The 21171-nt window shown below is 43.4% G+C and overlaps 1 protein-coding gene across 1 annotated transcript in view; it reads right to left on the bottom strand.

Annotated features, from left to right (window-relative positions):
- The window catches only part of VWA5B1 (von Willebrand factor A domain containing 5B1), a 1692038-nt gene that overhangs the window by 69163 nt on the left and 1601704 nt on the right, over positions 1-21171 (bottom strand). The window contains exons 17-19 of the mRNA XM_069610372.1: positions 19816-19953; positions 13612-13746; positions 10859-10933 (exon numbers count right to left, since the gene is read on the bottom strand). Of these exons, the coding sequence (XP_069466473.1) occupies positions 10859-10933; positions 13612-13746; positions 19816-19953 (348 nt within the window). The remainder of the gene's footprint in view (positions 1-10858; positions 10934-13611; positions 13747-19815; positions 19954-21171) is intronic.

Raw genomic sequence — 21171 nt, 5'->3', positions numbered from 1 at the left:
TGTTGTCTTTGTAAAATGTGGCATTGAGGGCAGTGAGTATGTTCAAGAGTTAATTTAGTCTTGTGGTTCTGAATTTCGACCATCTTGGGATGTGAGGTCATGGGATGGTGATAATGTCTATGTTGAGTTAAATGTTGTCAATGTGGAATCGGGTGTTCCTGGTTTTATCAGCCAGCAGAGGGAAGAAGCCTTTGCTCTTGTTGGAGGTTTCTGCTATTGTTTGATGGCTTTCAAGAAGGTGTGCTGCTATTGTTTCTGTGTAAAAGGTGCTTCCTGCCATTGGGTTTTCCTCCAAACCATCTCATGCTTGCAGATGGCTTACTTGCTGTCAGTGCATCCAGGCACGTACCATGATGCAGAGGGCTTTGTTGCTTTTGTTCAGATTTACAGAGTGGTGTGGCCGCTTGTGCTGTTACTGAGTGGTGTTTTCATTTGATGATGAGTAGAATGTCCATTGTTATGAGGTTCGGTCCTAGAGTGTTCATGGGAATATTTGAAGGAGTGACCTGATGTCTTGCAGTGTGTCCATTGGCCCTGGTGCAAGGATTTGGTGAGCTGAAGTTGGTGAGGTATGGCCATGTGTTCTGTCCAGTCAAGTTGTAGCTGTTGGAGGTAGGTGATGTCTGGGGATGCGTTGAGCACCAGTTCGACATTGTTAACTCTACAATGGGTGGGCCCTATTATGAGCTGTATGAAGGCTTCTTTTCTTTTACTTGTTTCCTTTGGTCCCTGGCAGACTGAAATCCCAGGAGTAGAAGATGAGGGAGTCATGTCAGGCTGTTCTTGTGATGAGGTCAGTGAATTCTTCAAGGGAGGTTTTTTCATCTTCAGAGAATGGCAGATCAGGAAGATAGTGAGTGTTTTTGCATGGGGGTCAGATGTGGTGTTGCAGAGGCTCTGTAGATTAGAAACGAGAAGAAGCTTTAAGAGAGCATGGGCATGAGGTCTGGTGGGTGGCATCCTGCTTGTTAGAGGAGCATCAGGAATGTTGTTGGAGGAGATGAGGTTTGAGTTATGAAATTATGAAAGGTTGTTATGTATGGGGATGATTTTGCAATGTATGAAGCATGGAGTACTGTTTGTGTTTAGGAGAATGAGGCGCAATCAATAGGTTTCTGCTACTTTGGGAATCCCCAGTTTAAGATTGAATAAAAGATGGAGAGCTCAAAGTCAGACTGTGAGAATGCGAGACTAGATGCAATCAAGTAAAGTTAGAAATGTTAACCAGTGGCTGACGATGTACATGTTTAGGTCTACATATGGGCTCTCCTATGAATGATAGCTTCCCCCTTCAACCCCAACATCTGTGATTCCTCAGCAAGAAGCTCCCGCCAAAAGAATGAAACAAATGAAGATAAAAATACAAAGAAAACAGGCATGGGAATTACACAGCCTTATATTTGCTGGTTCAACCACCACTGCCTAAACCAACAGTTACTTTCACCATGATTAGAAAACGCTCTTAATCATCTTATTTTAACAAATGCCACAAAGAGGAGAAGTAGTATCAGGCCGAATGTGAGTAGATGCACAACCCCAAAGAGGAACCAAACGCTTTGCTTTAGACGATTCGTTAACCCCCCTCAACCCCACACCCCTTCACGCATCTTGTACTGCTACATCAGTGGACTTGAAAATGGGCCACCTACCACCTGACGATTTAAAATACAGCCGCCAGCACATATAGTAAGGTAGAGGTCTTGAAATTTGGGAAGCAGTGGATGTGTTCACTCTCACAGGACCAACGAGGTTGGCAATACTATTTGCAGGGTTTTATCCCCAGTGAGCCTGGACTTTGGGAGTCCCTTGCTAAGTCGTTCAGAAATAGGCTGGGAACTTGGCAGCAGTGAATATGGCAAGGGGATTTCCAGAAAACCTGGAACTTAGCCAGAACTAATGTGAACAATAACTGAATGAATCATAACCACTGCTTATTGCTCTGTCCAGACACTACTCCATCATCTATAAGTTTCCTATGCCAATACAGAAGAGGGGAAAACCATATGCAAATCACGCTTTGTCCCATCACACCACTTTCACACAAGACGACACGCAACCACAAGCATGTTTTGCCCTCATTGGGTGTCATCAGTGGAGTGCGGTTTGGTGTCTCAAGCCTAGCAAGCTCTGGACCCACATCTGTGCCTACCAGTGCTACAAAGTGTGTATTTGTAATGCTGAACAATTGATGTCAAAGCTTTGAAGTATCATAATGGCTGCCAGTTACTCAGTGCAGGCCTCTATTCCATCGTTTCCAGCTTATCAAAAACGACATGCAAGTCAGGCTGGAGCAACTACAGGATGATGAATTTAGTATGAGTACTAGGTAGCGTGCTTTTGTTTTAGACCACAAACAACCCAGATATGTTGTCTTGCATCGACCAAGGCGGTTGGGGGGGGGGCGTTAACGTGGGTCTGTATACAGAACACGTTAAGGACCCATGTCTAAGTATAACAGTATTCTCATGCGGTTCTGGTTTAACTGCTCCCTCTGTTGGCTGGTCCATGACTGGTTTGCAATTGGCCGTAATGGCTCAGCCTGGCTAATAAACAATGGTCCCGTAGATTCCCCAGAGCAGTACCAATTGGTATATTTAATTCAAAATCTTGCAATTAACCATTTTTGGTTTTGCTAAGCCTTCCTAAATGAGAAAGGAAATGTCAAGTCCTGTAAGTTCTCCATACACAAGAGGGAACCAAGTTTCACATCACTGATGGAGCCCAACAGGGCTGGAATATGTGTGATGTTTCTTGTGTTCCTGTGAAGCAGGGAATTTTCGTAGTATTGCAGGCAGGAAAAGGAAGAATTTGAATATGACTGGTCCCCTGCTGGAATTGTGCAGACTGAATTACAAATGATGTATACAGTTGCCCATAACAAGTACAGTGCAGATGGTTAATTAAAATCGTTCTAGCCAACATTTATTTTAATTTAGTCAGAATTCACCCCAGAGAACCCAGGACCTTTTCAGTATTGGACACGCTGAGATCATCTCCAAAGTACCTAGGCTTTAAGGGGGGAGAGGGTATGCTGAATTCATTGTGAAAATGTCCCCCGCTGTAACTGGGAGCCTGGGATCTGGTGATCAGAAGGGCTGTGGGCTACCACAGAGGCTTGAAGCTAGGTCCTGAGGAGGTACATGGGGTTCCCCTGGATCGCTCCATCATTCTACAGCTCTGGCAGAGGACTGTGATAGCGTGCATTTTGCAAATGGTTGCTATCTCTTGCAAAATCTGCTTCCATATTTGCTGTTCACAGTGATCAGGGCTCCGCTATGTGGAAGATCAAATGAACCTCGCATTGGTCACTTCATTACTGAGAATAATGTCAAACCCTAAAGCCAAATTGTCGGTCGGTAACAAAACTGGGCTGAAAATTGTCCACTTTATGCCAGCCAAAGTACATGTTCCCAGCGAGTTGATAGGGAGCAACAATGAGGTCCCGCTAAGGGCCAATCCAATACTAGCTTGCTGTACGCAGTCAGAGAAGCCACAGAGTTGAACAAGCAGCTCAATCTCGCCATATTATCTGTCTCGCTCCCGAACGGGTCCCAAGAGTATTTGACACAAGGCCTTTTTTTCAGAAGATGGACTTTTTATCAACAGACGTCGTTTTAACTGCCTGCCCCTAAATGCATGCTACCCTAAAGTGAGAGGTTAGGACAACAACCCAGCACTTTTATGTTTTCTTTGGGCCAAAGATGTAGGTGTACAATGGGCAGTATCTGTCCTTCTTATGGAAGCACTAAGCTTAAGAGAAACACATTACAAAAAAGGTTTGATTAGTTGCCCGTTAACCTGTCGTTTTTTAATTGTTTTATAGAATTTCTTAGCTAAAATATGTTTATCAATCAAGTGTCCGCACTTTTTAGATAAAAATGGATTACTTTGTTTAATTTAGGGTCTGTAACACAAATTTCAACCACATTCATTGATATTTTGTACTGATGTTTTTGAGTGTTTTTATCTTCATGTGTATTCGATTCGGCGTGTATGGATATGCTTGCAACTATCTGAAATAAAGCTCTTTTGATTGACTGATTGATTGATTGAGGCCCCCCCCCATGCAAAACCTGCACGTTGTCATGTGCAACTTTCTTTAGATCCCTGGTGTGTTACGTTTTTGTATGTGGACCACCTGATAATAAGGAGAGAGTGAGAGACTTATGTTTGTTGGATTGCTTGGCTCCCCAGAGAATCATGCAAGTGTGGTAGCAGACAGAAAGTGAAGCGGTATATGAGAGACGGCTGATTCGCTGCATGCATACTACACATGCCAAATGCAAGATGGTGGATGAGCTTTAAGAAGACTTAGGGCCTCATTACGATCCAGGCGGAATGGGTTTAATGGTGCCAGTAAAGGGTTCCAGTGCCGTTAAACCCATTCCGTCCCCTATTACGAGGTTCCCTTGCGGGACCCGTTCTGAACGTCTGGTCAGACCAGACGTCCTTTGCAGGGCCTGCGAGGGGACCAGTGAGCTAACAATGGACCCATTATTAACAGGCCCGTGATAGCTCCCTCCCCATTCCCATTGGGCTCAAATGGGAATGGGGATTGTACGGGTCTGGGTTCCCTGAATGGGGAAATACCGGGCCCTCCAAAGTCGGAAAGGCCCAGTATTTCCCCATTCAGGGACCACAGACTCGGACCCGAGTTTGGAGGCAGCCATGCCCTTATTAAGGGCATGGCTGCCTCCAAACTCGTAATGAGGCCCTTAGTCCATTATACAAGCCACACCTACATCCAGTACAGCCCTCACATAAACAACTATCAAGTTCCAACACATTGGCCTGCAAAGGTGTGCCCATTTAGAGGAAATGAAGGGCATAGGGAGGAGCAGAGGGCCTATAAACGCAGCTTATTTGGGTGTTGTGTGTCTGGAGTTGGTGGCGTAGAACAGGCATTGGGAGAGGTGATGGTGGTGAACAGAAAGCTGGTGGCGAAAGAAGACTGTTGGCAGAGGCATGACTATTGGAAAGGGGCCAGAAGGAGGTGCGAGAGAAGGAACAACTTGGGAACTAGATAGAGGTTAGGAGGAGGAGAACTACAGAAGGAATAAAGAAGAGATTGTTGAGAAGATTGGTGGTAGGAGTGATGAGGAGGAACATATTGACCAAAGTACTGAGAAGGTGGTTGGTGTTACAAGTGAGGAAGAGAAGGTGGTTGGTGTTACAAGTGAGGAGGGGAGCTCAGCAGAGACAAAGAGTAGGACGGTCAAGGTGGTGAGAAGGAGCTTGGCAAAAGCCCTTACAAGGAGAATAGATGAAAAGTGATTGATAAAGATAAGGAGAGAACTGCCAGGGGTGAAAGAGGATACAACACTAAGGGGGAGGGGGTGAAGTGAAAGAAGAAATAGATACTAAAGAACTGTATAGAAGAGGAGGTCGTAGAGTGATAGGAGAAGCACTTTGGAGGGTCTGGAGACAGAACACAGGAAAATACCATTGCAGATCATCGAGAAAGCAGTCGAAGGGGGGTTTCCGGGGAACCAAGATAGCACCCTGGAAGACAGGGAAAGAAAGAAGAAAGGTGTTGACCAGGAGAGGTAATCCTTTTTGTGTTGAAGCTCTGGGCCCTTGCCAGTCTTTCTCAAACACTGTAACTCTAACTTTTAATGCCGAGCACACAGGTGCACTCTGTTCTGGAGCACCCTACTAGAGGACTGGAGAGAGAAAGAACGAGACCCACATGATCAGGAATGGAAGAAATAATGAGAAAGGAATAAGGGGCTGGTGATTCATGATTTATGACTGGAGGAATTCCACTTCCTGCCCATGAAGTGATCTGTGAGTGATGCAGAGTGCTTTGAAGTGGAATCATTTTTTCACTGGTCACCAGTTTCACGTCTCGAGGCTGGTGTGATGAGTTCCCCCTTGTTTATTTTTAGTACAAGTCTTGCCACTGTGTGTTGGATGAGTTGTAATTATTCGGAGTAGTCAGGCCTTCCTATGAAAAGGCTGTTTTAAAAGTCTATTCTTAATGGCATCAGTGAGATTATGGTGAAAGTCCAGTGTGGGAAACTTAGGTATGATTGAGTGTAGGTAGTGTAAACATTTTTGCTCTTTTGTATTGACTTGTGGCTCGACTATGAGTTCACTATCCATGACTAATCCCTGGACTACTGTTGTTCCTGGTCTTATTTGCATTCCTGATGGCCTGGGGCAGGCGTAAGTTTGCTGTTCATTTCCGTTTGTTGGCTGGTCATTATTTTTGTTTTTTTTTGGTTTTAGGTTTAGGTTGCTGTCAGTCATCCAGTGGTTTATGTCATTGAGGCACTTAGTAAGGGAATTGTTTGAGTCAGTGCTATTAGTCATCTTGAAAATAAGTTGGGTGTTGTCTGCATAGTTTTAACATGTTAGTTCATGTTTTTCTTTAGTTTCATGACAGGGCCATCATGTATATATTGAAGGCAGGTGCGCTGATTTTTGGTTTTACCAGGGGGAAAAGGGAATGAGGGGGGCAGCCGAGGTTGCAGCAAAAAAAGGCCCATTCTAAGAGTAGGGACTATCATGAAATTAGCATTTCTCAGGGTACTCGTCGCCCCTTATTGAAGAAGATTGGTGAGAGTCTTGATCCTTGTTGGACGCCGCTGTTGGCGGTTCTGGTAGCTCAGGTGAAAGGAGGAAGGTAGGTTGTTTCGGTTCTGCCTGTGATGAATCATGGCTTTTACCACAGCTGCTTCATAAATATGGATCTGCTGTTGGTACTTGACTTTGTCTGGTTGATTGTAGTGTTTTCTTCAGTCTTTCTCTAACATTCAGTTGGTTTTCTTGAGCTCTCTCAGTTCGGACCTTAACCATCTTGCTTTGTGTGTAATTGGTGTGGTGTTCACTCACTGATCCACGAGGGGGATGAAAGGAGACCCACTTACCCACTCACTTTATCTACAACTGAATTTCGCAATCTGCACTCTAGAAGGCCTTCTGGTCAATGAAGCTCTGAGCCAGCACCCTTTAACACATCAGACAATTTGAAAGAAAGGCACTTCCTTCTTTCATGGCTGGCACCTCCCCAGTGTGTTTTCTTTAGCTTTTCTTCATAATTCACTACCCCTTGGGTTCTCGTGAAGCCAACCCCATAACAAAGTAGGGTAGGCGAAATCTAACAAGAAAATGACAACACAAGGCAAGGCTATGAAGGGGCCACACACAATCTAGATTGTGATCAATCAATGCAAGTGAGAATTCTGGAATACCCACTTCCCCCAACGGAGAATAGATGTTCTACACCACCACTAGACAAAATCATTGGAGAGCACTAACAAAAAACTGCAACCAAAGCACAACCTTCATCTCAAAACATTGGCAGGCTTTGCCAGACAACCAAGAAAAGAATGGACACAGAAACCTGACACGCAACCTACAAGACCGATTGAATGAGGAGCCCACTCCAATGAAGCAGATACCCCAAACCCTTGCCATTTCAGATCCTAGAAACAAAGAGGATAATAAATAAAACAACCCTGGATGAGGGCAGACCTGCAAACAATACCAAGATGGGACCAAGAGGCAAAGAATGTGATACGCTCTGCCCTGCTCAAGGCTTCCTCTATGTATGAGCAGAGAACGGAGGTCTACATGATACTCATACAATAACAAAGCGGTGGCACACAAAACAATTCCGAATAATTTTAAACTCAAGGCTAACCGAGTACGTAAAAGGAGTGAGAGATAGTCATGCACGTAACGAACACCTCATAATCTTAATAGTACCACCCTTGGACATCCCGGTGTGCAAAACACTCCTCATCTACATTATCTTAAACCATCAAACTAACCTCTCCTGCCTGCTCGTATACCGACTAACCAGACATGCTTTCTGAAGAAAGGCTATCAACTCCACCTCCCCATCAACATTCTGTGGAGAGACCACCTCATGGGACCTTTGGTTATGGACACATTTACTCTCAGGTTCATGGCTCAAAAACTTCACCATCTCCAGAAATAACTGTGTCAAACTCCTGATACCCATTCAACATGCGTAATGGCAACTTATCGATGATATTGCTCTTTTTTTTTTTTTTTACAATATTAGCAGAAGATGCAACATCCAAATCATGCGACCATGTGTATTAATTATGGTTGTCATGATGTGACAAAAAAGGTTTCAGCTAGACATATTGCCAGAATTGTATTGCTACGAGCATGGCTCCAGCCGACTGCCGCACCATCTGATCAATGGTTGTTAGAACTACTTTCACTTTGAAGACCTTCTAAGGAACAATTGTGGGTTCGACAAATAGTTTTAAAAGTATAGGGCCAGTTTGCAATGGCTGCCGATTAGCAATTTGTACAAACTCAATGTGCACCAAATCACCCCTAAAGCAATTAAGTGCATTCTGTTTGGTACACCCCTTAATTATTCAATGACTCAACACTGGAACCCTATTTAAAGAAAACAAGATTTTTACATTGCAATGATAGCTGGTAAACCTGTCCTTTCTCTGAATTATTGTTCTACATTTTCTGTCGATTTGTCTGTGATACTTATTTCCCTTCTTTTCATATGTATCTACGTGTCGACATTTATAAAGATGTACATGCATTGTAGAATGCGACATTGTCAGTAGAACTTTAGCCCATCACTATGTTCTCAGAACTAAGAACGAAACAAAATAATAATTATAATTCGATTCAAGAGTGTTTATTATTGTTTTATGTGGCAAAACTAAACAAATAAGGGTCAGGATGGTAGCTTCATGGACCAGGGTACAGCGCAAGGAAATGGGTCAGTGGAGCTCTCAACAAAAGGTTTCAAAAGAACAGGGCCTCCCCCTCTTGCTCCGAAAGAGTTCCTTTAATCAGGTGTGCAGTTTTCCAAAGGTTAGTGCATGTCCTTACAAGTCTCCACCAAAGAAAATGAAAATAATATACATCGACGTTTTCCTCCTTAAAGGATGCCATATGCCCTTTTCAGTGGTCAGTCAGAGAGGGCTGCGTTGTTCTCTGACCTGCTCTATGGCCTGCAGGCTTCCCTAGGCTGCTAACCCATGGTTCTCAGCAGACGGGTGTTCTCAGGCTCCTCCTGACTGCTGCTTTCTGAGTCTTTTCTTTGATGTTCTTTTCTGGAAGACCAGTGGGAGCTTCATGCAAGGCTGTACACAATGATGAGGCTAGCAGAACGTTCAGCTTCCACCTGCTGGGGTATGGCAGAGAAGTGTGCCCATACACTCACCTTTTATTCACTTCTCCTCATGCTGTTCTCTCGGGCCCTTCTCCAACATGACTATAGCTTGGCTCTCTGCCCTTATATTTGATGTATTAGTGCCATGTTGCTCCTTCACCCACCTCAACACACTCCTCTCGAGCAAAGTGGTCCTCTTAAACCTCCCTATCATTGCTTTCTGCATGTGTAGTCACCCCTCCTCTCTCTGGCATAAAATGGTCCGGCTCTTTCCACCTCACTAGTGCCTCAATTGTATCTCTTTCTTCTGAGGTACGTCAACTCACATCTTCCTAAAGCTCTGAGATCAAGCAACGTCACTGCCATTTCCATCTTGTTACAAATGCATGTTAATCCCGTTCAGGCACTGCAGAAAGTTGACAATGTCATGGCAATATGTTTATTTCCGCCCGGGCAAGGGTGCTCAGCCAATCACGTGGCAGTAAACATGGGCAAGAACTGCCAGTGTGCCGCCCATATTCCACCAGCCGACTTAGCCCCTTCCCCCGGTGCCACCATGTTTTTTTCGGTGCCTATGCCTCCGTCCTCTCTGCCAGCCCACCTCCCACAACGCACATGATGACCCACAACCACGCAGAGTGCCCTTTTCACACTTAGCTGCTTGCTGGGGCATCTCCTGTACTATTTTCCCGATAGGCGATGCCATAGCAATAGAAAAGGGACTTAGCTCCTTTTTCATTTACTACAGCGGAAGCCTTCTTGGTTTCTTTTTTTTTGATGGGTGATTGGGCACATGCAAGATGTGCACAGCCCATCTCCTGTCCAAAAGAAAAACCATGTAAACTATTTGCACCCTGGATAGAGCCCATGGGTGAGAATAGCTATCACCCCGACAAAATGGGGTGTACAAAGCCGGCAGCAGCTCTGACGCCTTGCCAGGGCCTTAATTTTGCTTGTGCCTCTCTAATAGTGGGCTGGGAGGCTGACCCTAGGTATAATATTGCCTCTTTGCTGGTTCCATGGATAAGAATTATTAGATGGCTATATTTCATTGCACTGGGAAGTGGGGTACCCAGATGGTAAAGGCCTTCTCAGGCTACCTGGTGCACTGCCACTAAGCAATTCTAGAAAAGCCAACCACAGACACTGTTTTATTACAGAGACACCCTTAAAATAGCTTTCCATTTTGATATATTTGCTTACCTTGCCTATTCAGCAAAAAAGTAATTGCCTGTGACCAATTGCACCAATGCTGTATTTGCACAATTGGATAGAATTGGTGAAGAACTGCAAATAAATAAATAACACCTATTCCAATCTGCATTGGTAATTAAATCTCGTCCTTGGCCAGTGATGCTAAATATTCAGGCTACCAAAAGTAAAAATAACACTGATGTGATACCAAACCAGGTTAAAATAGATAAGATGTATTCATAGCATGTCATAATGGCGTATGATGACAAGACAGGGCATGCAAGAGAACCCAGAGAAACTGCGACAAATAAGACAAGGGTGTCAAGGCACTGATTTCCATTGTCTAATAATGGAGAGTATGACGATAACATTCCCTGGCTCTAGATGGAGGCCCATAGCCATCATGACAAGTGTCCCATAAAGTAGTCCATTGTGATGAAATTGCCAAGGCGAGGGCCTGAAAATAATGTGTGATTGTAAGGTAGGGTTCTGATTCATTCAAAAGTACAGAGAGATTGTAAAAGCAAACAAGTAACATACCATCTGGAAAACTGCAGCGTTCCCAGCCGGACGAGGAAGGCGTACTACATGGAGACAGAAGACTCTCCTCAGTGTCTGTAACAAGCGTGGGGATGACATTAGTAAGGGAGGAATCAACATAGAATCACATCAACATTGGTGTCTTCACTCTCGGCACAACCCACACCATCAACATACCTGTAAAGTCATGATGACACCACAAGCATATTCTTTAAAGCAATCACAAACATCATGACAAACGTCAATATCACATATTTCATGGATGGTAACACCGGCGTCATCTAAACACAGCTTTTAGGATCTCAGTGCTGTCTATCACCAATATCAACATAGACAATAAAATAACAACTATCACTAACACCATCAAAAGGCATCACCTTAATCACCAGCAGTATTGCAGAGTTTAACATCGCGCAGCTCTTTATGGCTATCAGTAAGACCGTCACAGCCGTCAGAGTCCCAGCTACCCCAAATGTTAACACGAGCCTCATCACATCAAACCTTTCATTTTTTCAGTGTGATATAATTAAAATGTAACCTTACACACTATCCATTAAAATAATACAACAGTCAAATTCATCATTATACAATTCTTAAAGTTCATCATAGTGTAGATGCTGGTGAGTCAATTATCATATTTTTACCCCTAGGACATTTTACATAAATCTGTGTTTATCATAGCGCCAGATTACCCAAAATTAATCTGTTCCAATAGATTCAATTCTGTGTAAAACCTACTGTAATAAAGATAATAATGATCAGCCAATTGATGGCAATCTGGCAATATGTGGCTTGCAAATCTGGCAAATTCCGCTTTTCTCTGAGTATGTCTAATCTCGGGACCAATACCGATAAGCAAGGCTAGTCATGTAATCGTAGTGACATGAACTTGCAACTAAGCTCTAAAGATGGGAATTCAGAAGATATCTGTGTGGCTTTCCCAAGACATAAATCACCAATATTAACTCTTGGGTATTTCTGGCTGTATCAATGACAGAAATATTCTGCTGGTAGTCCCAGAGAGCCAACCTTTCTGATTAATTCCTTCTTCAGCAATTCGGAAGAGACTTCTCTCGTCGAGCCGCACGCTAGTGTAACCGGCAGCGCGTTAAGTTGACGCACAAGATCTCTAGTCATTTGGCAAGTAGAGATCTCCATAACCGCAGAAATGAAGCGATTTAGTGGGATTTCATTATTTGCCAGTGTCTTTAGGATAAGGAACAGGATTTTAATCTTTTCCATGGTATTTAATGATATGACACTGAATTCCAGTCTTATCGCTTGTGTACGAGCACTATTTGGGAGCCCTAGCACCTTACGCCAGAAAGCCCCTTCCAATCTATCCAACCAAACCAGGTTAGAAAAATTGGTGCTTTCTGTGCCATCTAGCAAAGAAGGAATTATGCTTTGTTTAAATACCAATAGCAACCCGCCAAGGCTGTAGCCCCGATACCGAGTAATATACTTTTGAATACTACCTGCCTTATGAAGAAATCTTGTGCGTCTATATTCTTGACTCCCAGAGCTGGTTGTTTATCTGCGTTAGCCACCCCAAGTTCGGATACAATGAAAATCAATGCCTCACAGAATCCATTTTTCAGCTGTATCTGTACGAGCCGTACCAAACACCATATACTGTTTTCTGGCGATATATGGATAGTGCATTGGATTCTGTTATTCATTATAACTGCACCCAATGCGCGGTGCGTCCCTACCCTTGTATGATCCAGTTAGATAACCTTTTAAAATAACCATGACTGCTATCACCAACATCACCATGTACCACTATCATAAATTGCTTAGTTATTATCAATATTGTAACAACTATCAGCAACCAGGCTGGAATTACTGACTTCCCTACTCAGCGCCTAGTTGCCTCCGGGTTGGGTGTGATTTACAAATGACAAATAAAAACATTTAAAAAAAAATGTCAAGATCCACCCTACACAGATCTTCAACACTATTACCAAGAGAAGGAATATAATTAACATCCGACTCAACATAGCTAACCTCCTTACTACTGTCACCAAATCATGAAGACTGTTAGCATACACTCTACCATTGTATACATGCAGTACACTACACTCTATATTTTTAGAAGGTTTAAGTGACTGAGGACAGTTAGACAGATAGCACTGTCAAAGCAAATTGCATGTAGATATCACCCTCATCCTCATAGCTATAACACTGTTGTCATCAACACTGTCATCTTAGCAGCCCCTTAGCAGCTGCATCATTGCCACTATTGTCATTGACATCCTAACCAGAGAATAACTGATTTTATAACCACCAAAGTCCTCACTGCTGCACCACCTAAACAGCTAAAGACAACAACGACACCTCTATCGACATGCACAGTTATGTCACCAACACCCCACAATTCCCCCATCCAAACTGATAACCCCAACATCCTCACCACTTCCCCATTCCAAATGCTACCCCTAAAGACTCTAAGCACTTTAAATCTCGCCTCTACCATTACGATAAACACTACTGAGACCAGAATCCTCAGCACTAATGCTATGCAATTGCTGTAGCAGTTCAGTACAACACATCATTATGATGTCTGCACCTGTTCCCACCATGAATATCTTAGAGAATAATGATTTAGATCTCATGGAGGGGGCCACAGTGACCTAGATCTCTTCATTGCATGCATCTCTACTCAATGAACACCTTAACATGGAACTCTTATCTCAGTTAATAAGAACTGGAGCTGAATGGATACTATATCATGAAGGTGGGAACCATACTCATGCTGTAGAATCCGTTGTCTGCTGGCTCTGGGCCACAGGTTGACTGCGAACGTCCAAGCCCAATGGAAATCCCTCTAAGTCGCCGGCTACCAGAGCTGGAACTACGGTGAGATCCCAACTTCAATGCGCCACCTGTAACACACAAAGAGCATCATCACACAACGATGGGCAGAGATACAGAGGGAAGACCATAGAGATGGAAGTATCTGCCTCCTCTTTTCATAGCCATTCAAGTGACAATATTACAGGGCCGATTTTGGCCACTACGTTTTGCATCGAAATAGGCAAAAGGGAGGTTTGGTTTCCTTGTTCACTTTTTTGGTGACTCCTAACTAATTCCTGAGTGTTCAGAGCTACTGTGAAATTGGAGGGCCCAGTTCCATTGTTATGGGACCTATGTTTAGTTACACCTGAAATTCTCCCGCCAAAATTGGCATGCATTGCTCTGACAGGAGAAGGTCTGCACAATTACCCATGTTGTCCAGTCTCAAGATGCAGAGTACCTATGCTACGACTACCTGTCTGCGAGATTACATTAATGTCGATAATTGTAAGCCCTTGGCAGCCTTTGATTTTGTATGCATAGCTCCGAAAATCCTCTACACAACCCCATTCCCTAACACACCTTTCTTTGGTGGGAGGGGGTGATAGTTAATTATGTTTGGTATGGCATTTCCAGAGCAGAAGGCAGAAAGACGTGTTTTGCATATGTTCATGCTTGAATAAGTGTGCTGCGTGGAAGCGTGCCCCTACTGAAAGAGAGGCCTAGGGTACCTGTTTGAACGACTAGCCTGAAATAGACGAGTCTTGTGTACGTTTGTTAAGGTAATTCCTGACTCTCGATGAGAGCCCTGACATAGTTGTGCAGAGCATCCAATCTCTACCCACCCTTCAAATACCTATATGAGATAGATTAAGGTATACTCCCACAGAGGAAAGGAACCTTTTACATTTTACACCACTCACCTAATTTATTCCACATAAGAATATCCACAGATACTTATGTTGGAATTTGCCTGTGCCCTCCAAGAGGCATAGGCGTGTCCAGGAAGTGGCCTGGAATGGCACGAGCTACCCCTGACATCTGATTGGCCACCCCAGGTGCCACCCCATTACCCCAAACTATTATCATTATGTGTGTGAGCGCTCATACTTTATGTCACCCCTGCATAAGTCAGTGCCCCACTTGGGCCACCCCAGTCAAAAGAGTCTGGACATGTCACTGCTAAGAGGAAAGATTAATAAAGTTGTATTATCGTACATTGGGCCTCATTATAAGTATGCCAGTGAGGTCAAAACAGCAGTAAAATGGAGGTAACTCCATTGCCATCGAAATACTGCATCACTGTTTTATAGATTTGGTGGTGAAGTGGAGGAAACACCCACAGCAAGATTTTGGAGGTAAATCTACCACCTTACCGCCAGAAATCAGCAAAATAGTCAGAATTACTGATGCCGGAATTACTAACAGCAGTAATTCCACAGAAACCCCCATGGTGGACGGTGACATTTTCAGAACCTCATCAAGTTGGTAAATAGGAAAGAGACATGGCAAGTAAAAAGACTACCAAAATACTTTCCACTAAACATGGAGTCCGCAAATTAGACTTTTTTTCAGGATTACTGGACAAAAAACGTGTTACCCTAGATTTGGGGATGAATGACAGAGGTAAAAATGTTCAAGGGAGAAAAGACCGAAGATTATTTTTTTAAATAACCTTCAGTCTTTTCTCCCTTAAACATTTCAGACCTGGCCATACCCTTGCCCACACCCCCACCCACGTCCCCAACACACCCCCAACACACCCTCACCCCCACTTCTCTACTTACCTTGCCTTCGACTTGCTGATGCCTGTACAACGCTGGTTCCCTTTCACTTCTGTGATCGGGAACCAGAGCCGCAGGGACCTTTCTCTTTTTTTTGTTTCTTTTTTTTTTCAGGTCAACTGCAGTGGTGTCCCCGCAACTCCCACTCACTATACTGTATAGTGTAGTGAGCGGGGTGTTGCGGGGGACACCGCTGTAGCCTTTGTTTTGGGGTGCTGCAGGGCAACTGTGGGGGACACCCCGCAAGACCCGCTCACAGTATAGTAAGCAGGGGTTGGGGGGACACCACCGCAACCCCCGCATCCCTAGGCCATATTGAAAAGACCTACCCAACCAAAAGTCGAACTTTTAGAAGGTAGAACATTTGGTAGTACCTTATTTTAGACTTTTGGTTGGGTAGGTCTTTTCAATTCAGTCTTTTTGGACGAAACCTTACGCTATGCCAAGCTTTCAACATTCTTTCATGGTCTTTTGAACTATTTTCAGTTTCTCAATGTCTGCTCATTTATTCTCATATAATGTTGAGAAATTATTTTCTGACCGAGCATATGCATGGACTTTGGACACTGACACCTCACAAGGTAAAATGGGCCATTACTTTCAGATAGGCATGCAGCATGAATGTTCTGTCTGATGCTACAGACTCCAAATACTAAGTGCACATTCACTCGAGGAATTACCTCTTAGGCCTTGTGTGAAAGGGCCATCAAGTGTACGCCAACGTTTGTTTCCAGGGAGGTGATCCCCAAATATCCACTTCTGAATTCAGACAACATTGAGTGGTCAGGGCCCCAAAAGTCATCTCTAATGGACTAGTGCTTGATCGATTGGATGGAGGGACTTCAAGCAGCAGGGGTTCACTCTGATGGTGGCGTGTTCCTCAATATTGAGGTATGGCCTGATGATTACTTGATACTTAATGCGGAGGCACAGGCAAACCATTATGAGACCTCATGTGAAAATAATTTCGGTGGGCCTAGGCTTACTACCCATCAGCTTAAGTGATGCTGTTTCAGTTCCTCTATCCTGAGCTATACTACTTCACAAGAAGGGCAGCTGAAATCAAGGCATAATTGAGATTTTTGCCAGGTGAGGAAAGGCCTCTAAATTCAGCGGCTAAGACAACCTCCTAATGTTGCGCTAAACAACCCCAACCAGACAATCAACCTTAATTCCCTGACCTTATTCAAGTTGTAGCTATAGCATTTTACATCACTGTTTTGAAAATGCAATCACCTTTCCCACAAAACCCCACAATTGATGGTCTCCTGGAGCCAACTGTATGAGACCAGCATCATTCAAACTGTCTCCAAACTGTCCAAAATAGGACTACATAGCTGCTGACATGGAAGCACAATTCTTTAGTGGTCATTCACAAGAGAATTCATAATTTGTTCAACAGAGAACTATAGAGGATTTACTGCGGCTGCTATAGACTGTGAAAAGAAAGTCAGGGATTTTATATAGGCGGCTGGAAAGCATTCTGAAAGGTAGCACTTTTTCTATTTGCAACAAATGAGTCCGCTGTTTCGATGTACTATAATGGATCTGTGCCGTTAGATTAGTCACTTTGACCCTTTTCCTTCTGACCACCAAAATCAAGATGCTCTAACTCCCGATATCTAAATGTTAACACACAAAGTCATGTGGGGATCAGCAGACAAAGGAGATCTTAGAGGTAGATATTTTTCCTCTAAGAAGATGGGCGTCACCCTTAATTAAGTGATTTGCGCAGAAGTGCATAAGAAAAATTAGTATATTCTGAGGAGCACTACAGATCAACCCAAGGCACGTTGGGTAACAAATGCGGTACAAATACACCCCGACAAGAGTCTTTTCAGAGAACTGCATGCTCGCACTCAACGCTTAACCAGCTTCAATATATAAAACTAAAGGTCCCTCATTTCATAATGTATTATTCCAAAAGCATGACCTTTAGTTTTATGATTTGAAGCCGGTTCAGCATTGAGCGTGAGCACGAAGTTCTCTGAAAATACTTTTTTTGCGGTTTCTTCATACTACAGATATTTTTCTCACAATAATTCTCCGAGGGGAATGACCTGGAATAATATTTCAAGTCTTGTCCTGAAAAACAAGAGCGTCATCCATTTGCCGTTTCAGAATCCTACCTCATTCTTGTCATATGTAGACGATGAGATGGAGAGGATGAACACCTCTCGGATATACGGTAATACATCTATTTGTGCAAGATGAAGGCAGAAGGCCTGCATTGTGAGACCTTTTCAGATGCTCTTTTTTCCCTAACGAACTTACTTCCAATAGAGACAACAAATGATTTGAAATCCTGCAAATACTGGAGCAAAAGAGATTCAGAGGTTATGCACATGAGTTTGGCCTTCAAAAGATGAGCTACATGGAAACAATCTCCCCTCGGTTGGCATTAAAAAATCTTAGTGAAACGAAAAAACGAAAATTAGCTATCTTCTTATCAAAATGTAATTGATGTATCTGCACTACATTTAAACATCTCCAGAATTATCCTAAGGTGACCATAAGACAACGATGCCCATCTGAAAGATCAAGAAGAAGTATACATTCCTAAATATCCATCAGGGGGCAATGAAAGAAATTGAGTCAGGAAGGAACGTATTCAAATTGTGATTTTTGTTCGCAACATACTGACTGATTGTCTCAATTAAGTAGAAGAAAACCTTCCTAAATATTCATGAGAGGGCAATAATGAAAAAAGGTTGAGCTAATGTGGAATTTATTAACATCATTATTTTCATTGTCTACAACCTGATGATCTCAATAAAAACTGCAATCTCTCCTATTTATTGAATATTTGAAAAGTGAATGTGTGCAGAGATACACAGTTCTCTGCTATGAAGATTGTCCAAAATGGGTAAATGTTACAAGCACTGCAAATAGCTAACTGAGGTGGGGCTTTAACGGCTGACACAAAATATTTTCCTAAATAAGATGTTACTGGTCATGTCCGACTCCCACGGCGGGGCTGAAAGCCATTCGCACCATGGGGTAAATCCGGGGTCCGAATGTTTTTGTTCTATGGCGGCCGAGAGCGGGAGGTGCACCGGGACTGGAGCACAAAGCTCCAGTCCAGTAGGTAAGTGGGTACCAAGGGAGGTGGGACGGAAGGGATATGGTTTGTTTTGGGGGGTGGAGGGGTAACAGGGAGATGAACCCTGTGGCCTCCTCACATTAAAAATAGAAATGGCACCACCCAGGGAAGGGTCTTGGGTGGCTGGAAACAGCAGGAGGAGAGTGTGTATTCTCACCAGCATTCCATCCACCTGTTTGGCTAAGCGCCGTTACACGGGTGCAAACAGGAATTATAAAATGCTTTGCGTTTTCCCATGGCCAGACCTGTGATCCTTTAGATGAAGTTAATAATAATAATAATAATAATAATAATAATAATAATAATAATAATAATAATATTATTAGAGTATTTGTTGAGCATAGACCTAGCTTTGTGAAGCAACATAGCACTTTACAATAGGGGGAAGAACAAGGTTAGGGAGCAGAGAGACAAGGGAGTGGGGACCTCGGAACATGGGAAGGAGGGCGATTTTCAGCAATGAATCTACAAGTAACCAGGGGAGGAAACAGGAGGAATCAGATCACCCAGTCTCAGGTAGGGTGGGGTGTAGAGGGTGTGTGGACCTAGGTTTTAGGGAGGAGTCATTCCTTCAAGAGCATGTTTTTGAGCGCCTTCCTGAACTGTAGAAGCGGGTGGGCAAGTTGGATGTTGTTGGGGAGGAGATTCCAGAATCGTGGGACGCAGAGAGAGAAGGACGGTCTTATGATTCTTTCCCGTGGCAAACCCGTGCCTGCATTCCATGCATACTATTCCTTCAAACAATGACGTTTAATTTGAAAGGTATCTTTTATTCTCCCTATTAGAAAGACATATCCACTCTGTGTTTCTGAGCTACTCCTTTCACTCTGCACCATCTGACGATGTCGCTCAGACTTTGAAAGCTAATGCACTGTATCAACACTGCATATTAGTTCCAGTTATTCCAATAATAGGTGTGCAAACTTGCATCTTGCATAGAAAAAGGTTTTAAAAGAGTGTTGAGAAAAGTGTTACATCAAACCTCCCTATGGCTGGAAAGAATTCTACGGCATATAGAAAGGAAGAGAACTTTCTTTTACAGAAAGTTTAATGCTTGTAGTTTTGTTGAGTTTGCCTTCATTCCAAGATGCTAAGACCACTATGTGTCACAGTTGGAGAACCACCCACCTCCAGGAGCTCACAACGAACATGCATTTGTTGGGGTTTTTATCTGATTCCTCAAGGTGAGGACCTTCTTTAGCATGTGTTTAAAACGTGATGTGTTGGTGTATGCCCCCTCGCACACAATCGCTACCATGATGATAATGTACCTATGTTGGAATATTCCACCAAAGTGGGCAGGTATGCATTGCTTGTCAGATCCACAGGAATGAAGGCAGTGTATTTGCTGATGACATTGCAGGCTTTGCTGGCATGGATGGCATTCAGCTGGTATCTTCTCCCAGAACCTAAAAGAGAACAAACAACAGGATTAATCACATCAGTCCCAGTAACCATGGCTGTCTGTGGGTCGTGGAAAATTTGTGGAGGGGAAACCACTTCTCAACAGGAATTTGCATGGTCTTATCAGCAGGAACTGTCAGGTTACCCATCTCTGTTTTTTCTCAGGTCTGTGTCTTCCAATGACCCAGTCTCTCTTAAAATATCTGCCTCTGAACAGGTAATTTTCTTTCCTATGAAACAGGTATTTTTCTGTTGAAATACGTCTTTTAGAAGCCCCACTCGAACTCTAGTTCTTTGTCTCTCTCTCTAGCCTTTGATCTAAACCTAGATACGTCGGTCTCTTCCTATTTCTGTCTCCATCTCAGTACAGGCCAACAGCTCTTCCCAGTCCTCTATCTCCCCTTGGCACTCTGTCTTGCCACAGTTACCCATCCATTTCCATAGTGGGCAAATGGAACGGGGACAGAAGCTGCAGGAGCTGCAGTGGGGCCACTCTCTGCCCCAGCAGTCAGGTAAGTGGTGATTGCGGGGTGTGGGGAAAAATCACTGTTGGGTCAGTGGGGGAAAGAGGGTGGGCGGGGTACCGGCCATCAGGTGTATTGGAACGTGGGCTTAGATTAGCAGTTTCAACCTGCGTTCTGTGCCTCCTGATTGGCTGACTCCCCCCACCCCCAAAGGGTGCTAATAGTTTCTTCTTAATATAAGTCACGTTGCTGTCATGAAATTTGCAAAAAAAATATATATGACAATTAGTGGCTCCCAAGAAAACCTAATCGAGTTAGAAGATATTCAAAAGAAATTGACATTTCAATGCAATGGGAATGTAATTTCACATATGGAAGGGAGCTCAGTTCCCAGAGTCATAAAATGTCGGCTATTACGCTAAGCAATGTTATGATGCTTTTTTGCACCTAATAACTTCATGTCCCCTGGCGGAATAAAAGATGATGTGGCTTAATTACAGATGTGTCATGCCCTTGCTAAATGGCATTCATTATCTGAAAGATGTCTCACAGTTAATTGATGCGTGATACTTACTACAATTGTTCGTCACCGGTGTTAGAACATATTTCATACTTTTAACTGTTGCAATAGTTTGTGAGCACTCAGCACGCGCGCCATATTTCGTTCTTCAATGACTTTCGATTTATTATCAAAGGAAAGCAATATAAGGTACTACCTTGTGTCTCTTTATGTTGCCTACTAGAAAGAGACTGATTTTA

Source organism: Ambystoma mexicanum, chromosome 8, assembly GCF_040938575.1.
Source record: "Ambystoma mexicanum isolate Mex_15411 chromosome 8, UKY_AmexF1_1, whole genome shotgun sequence".
Taxonomy (NCBI): Eukaryota; Metazoa; Chordata; class Amphibia; order Caudata; family Ambystomatidae; genus Ambystoma; species Ambystoma mexicanum.
The sequence above is the reverse complement of the archived record's forward strand: the minus strand, read 5'-3'. Positions and strand labels throughout refer to the sequence as shown.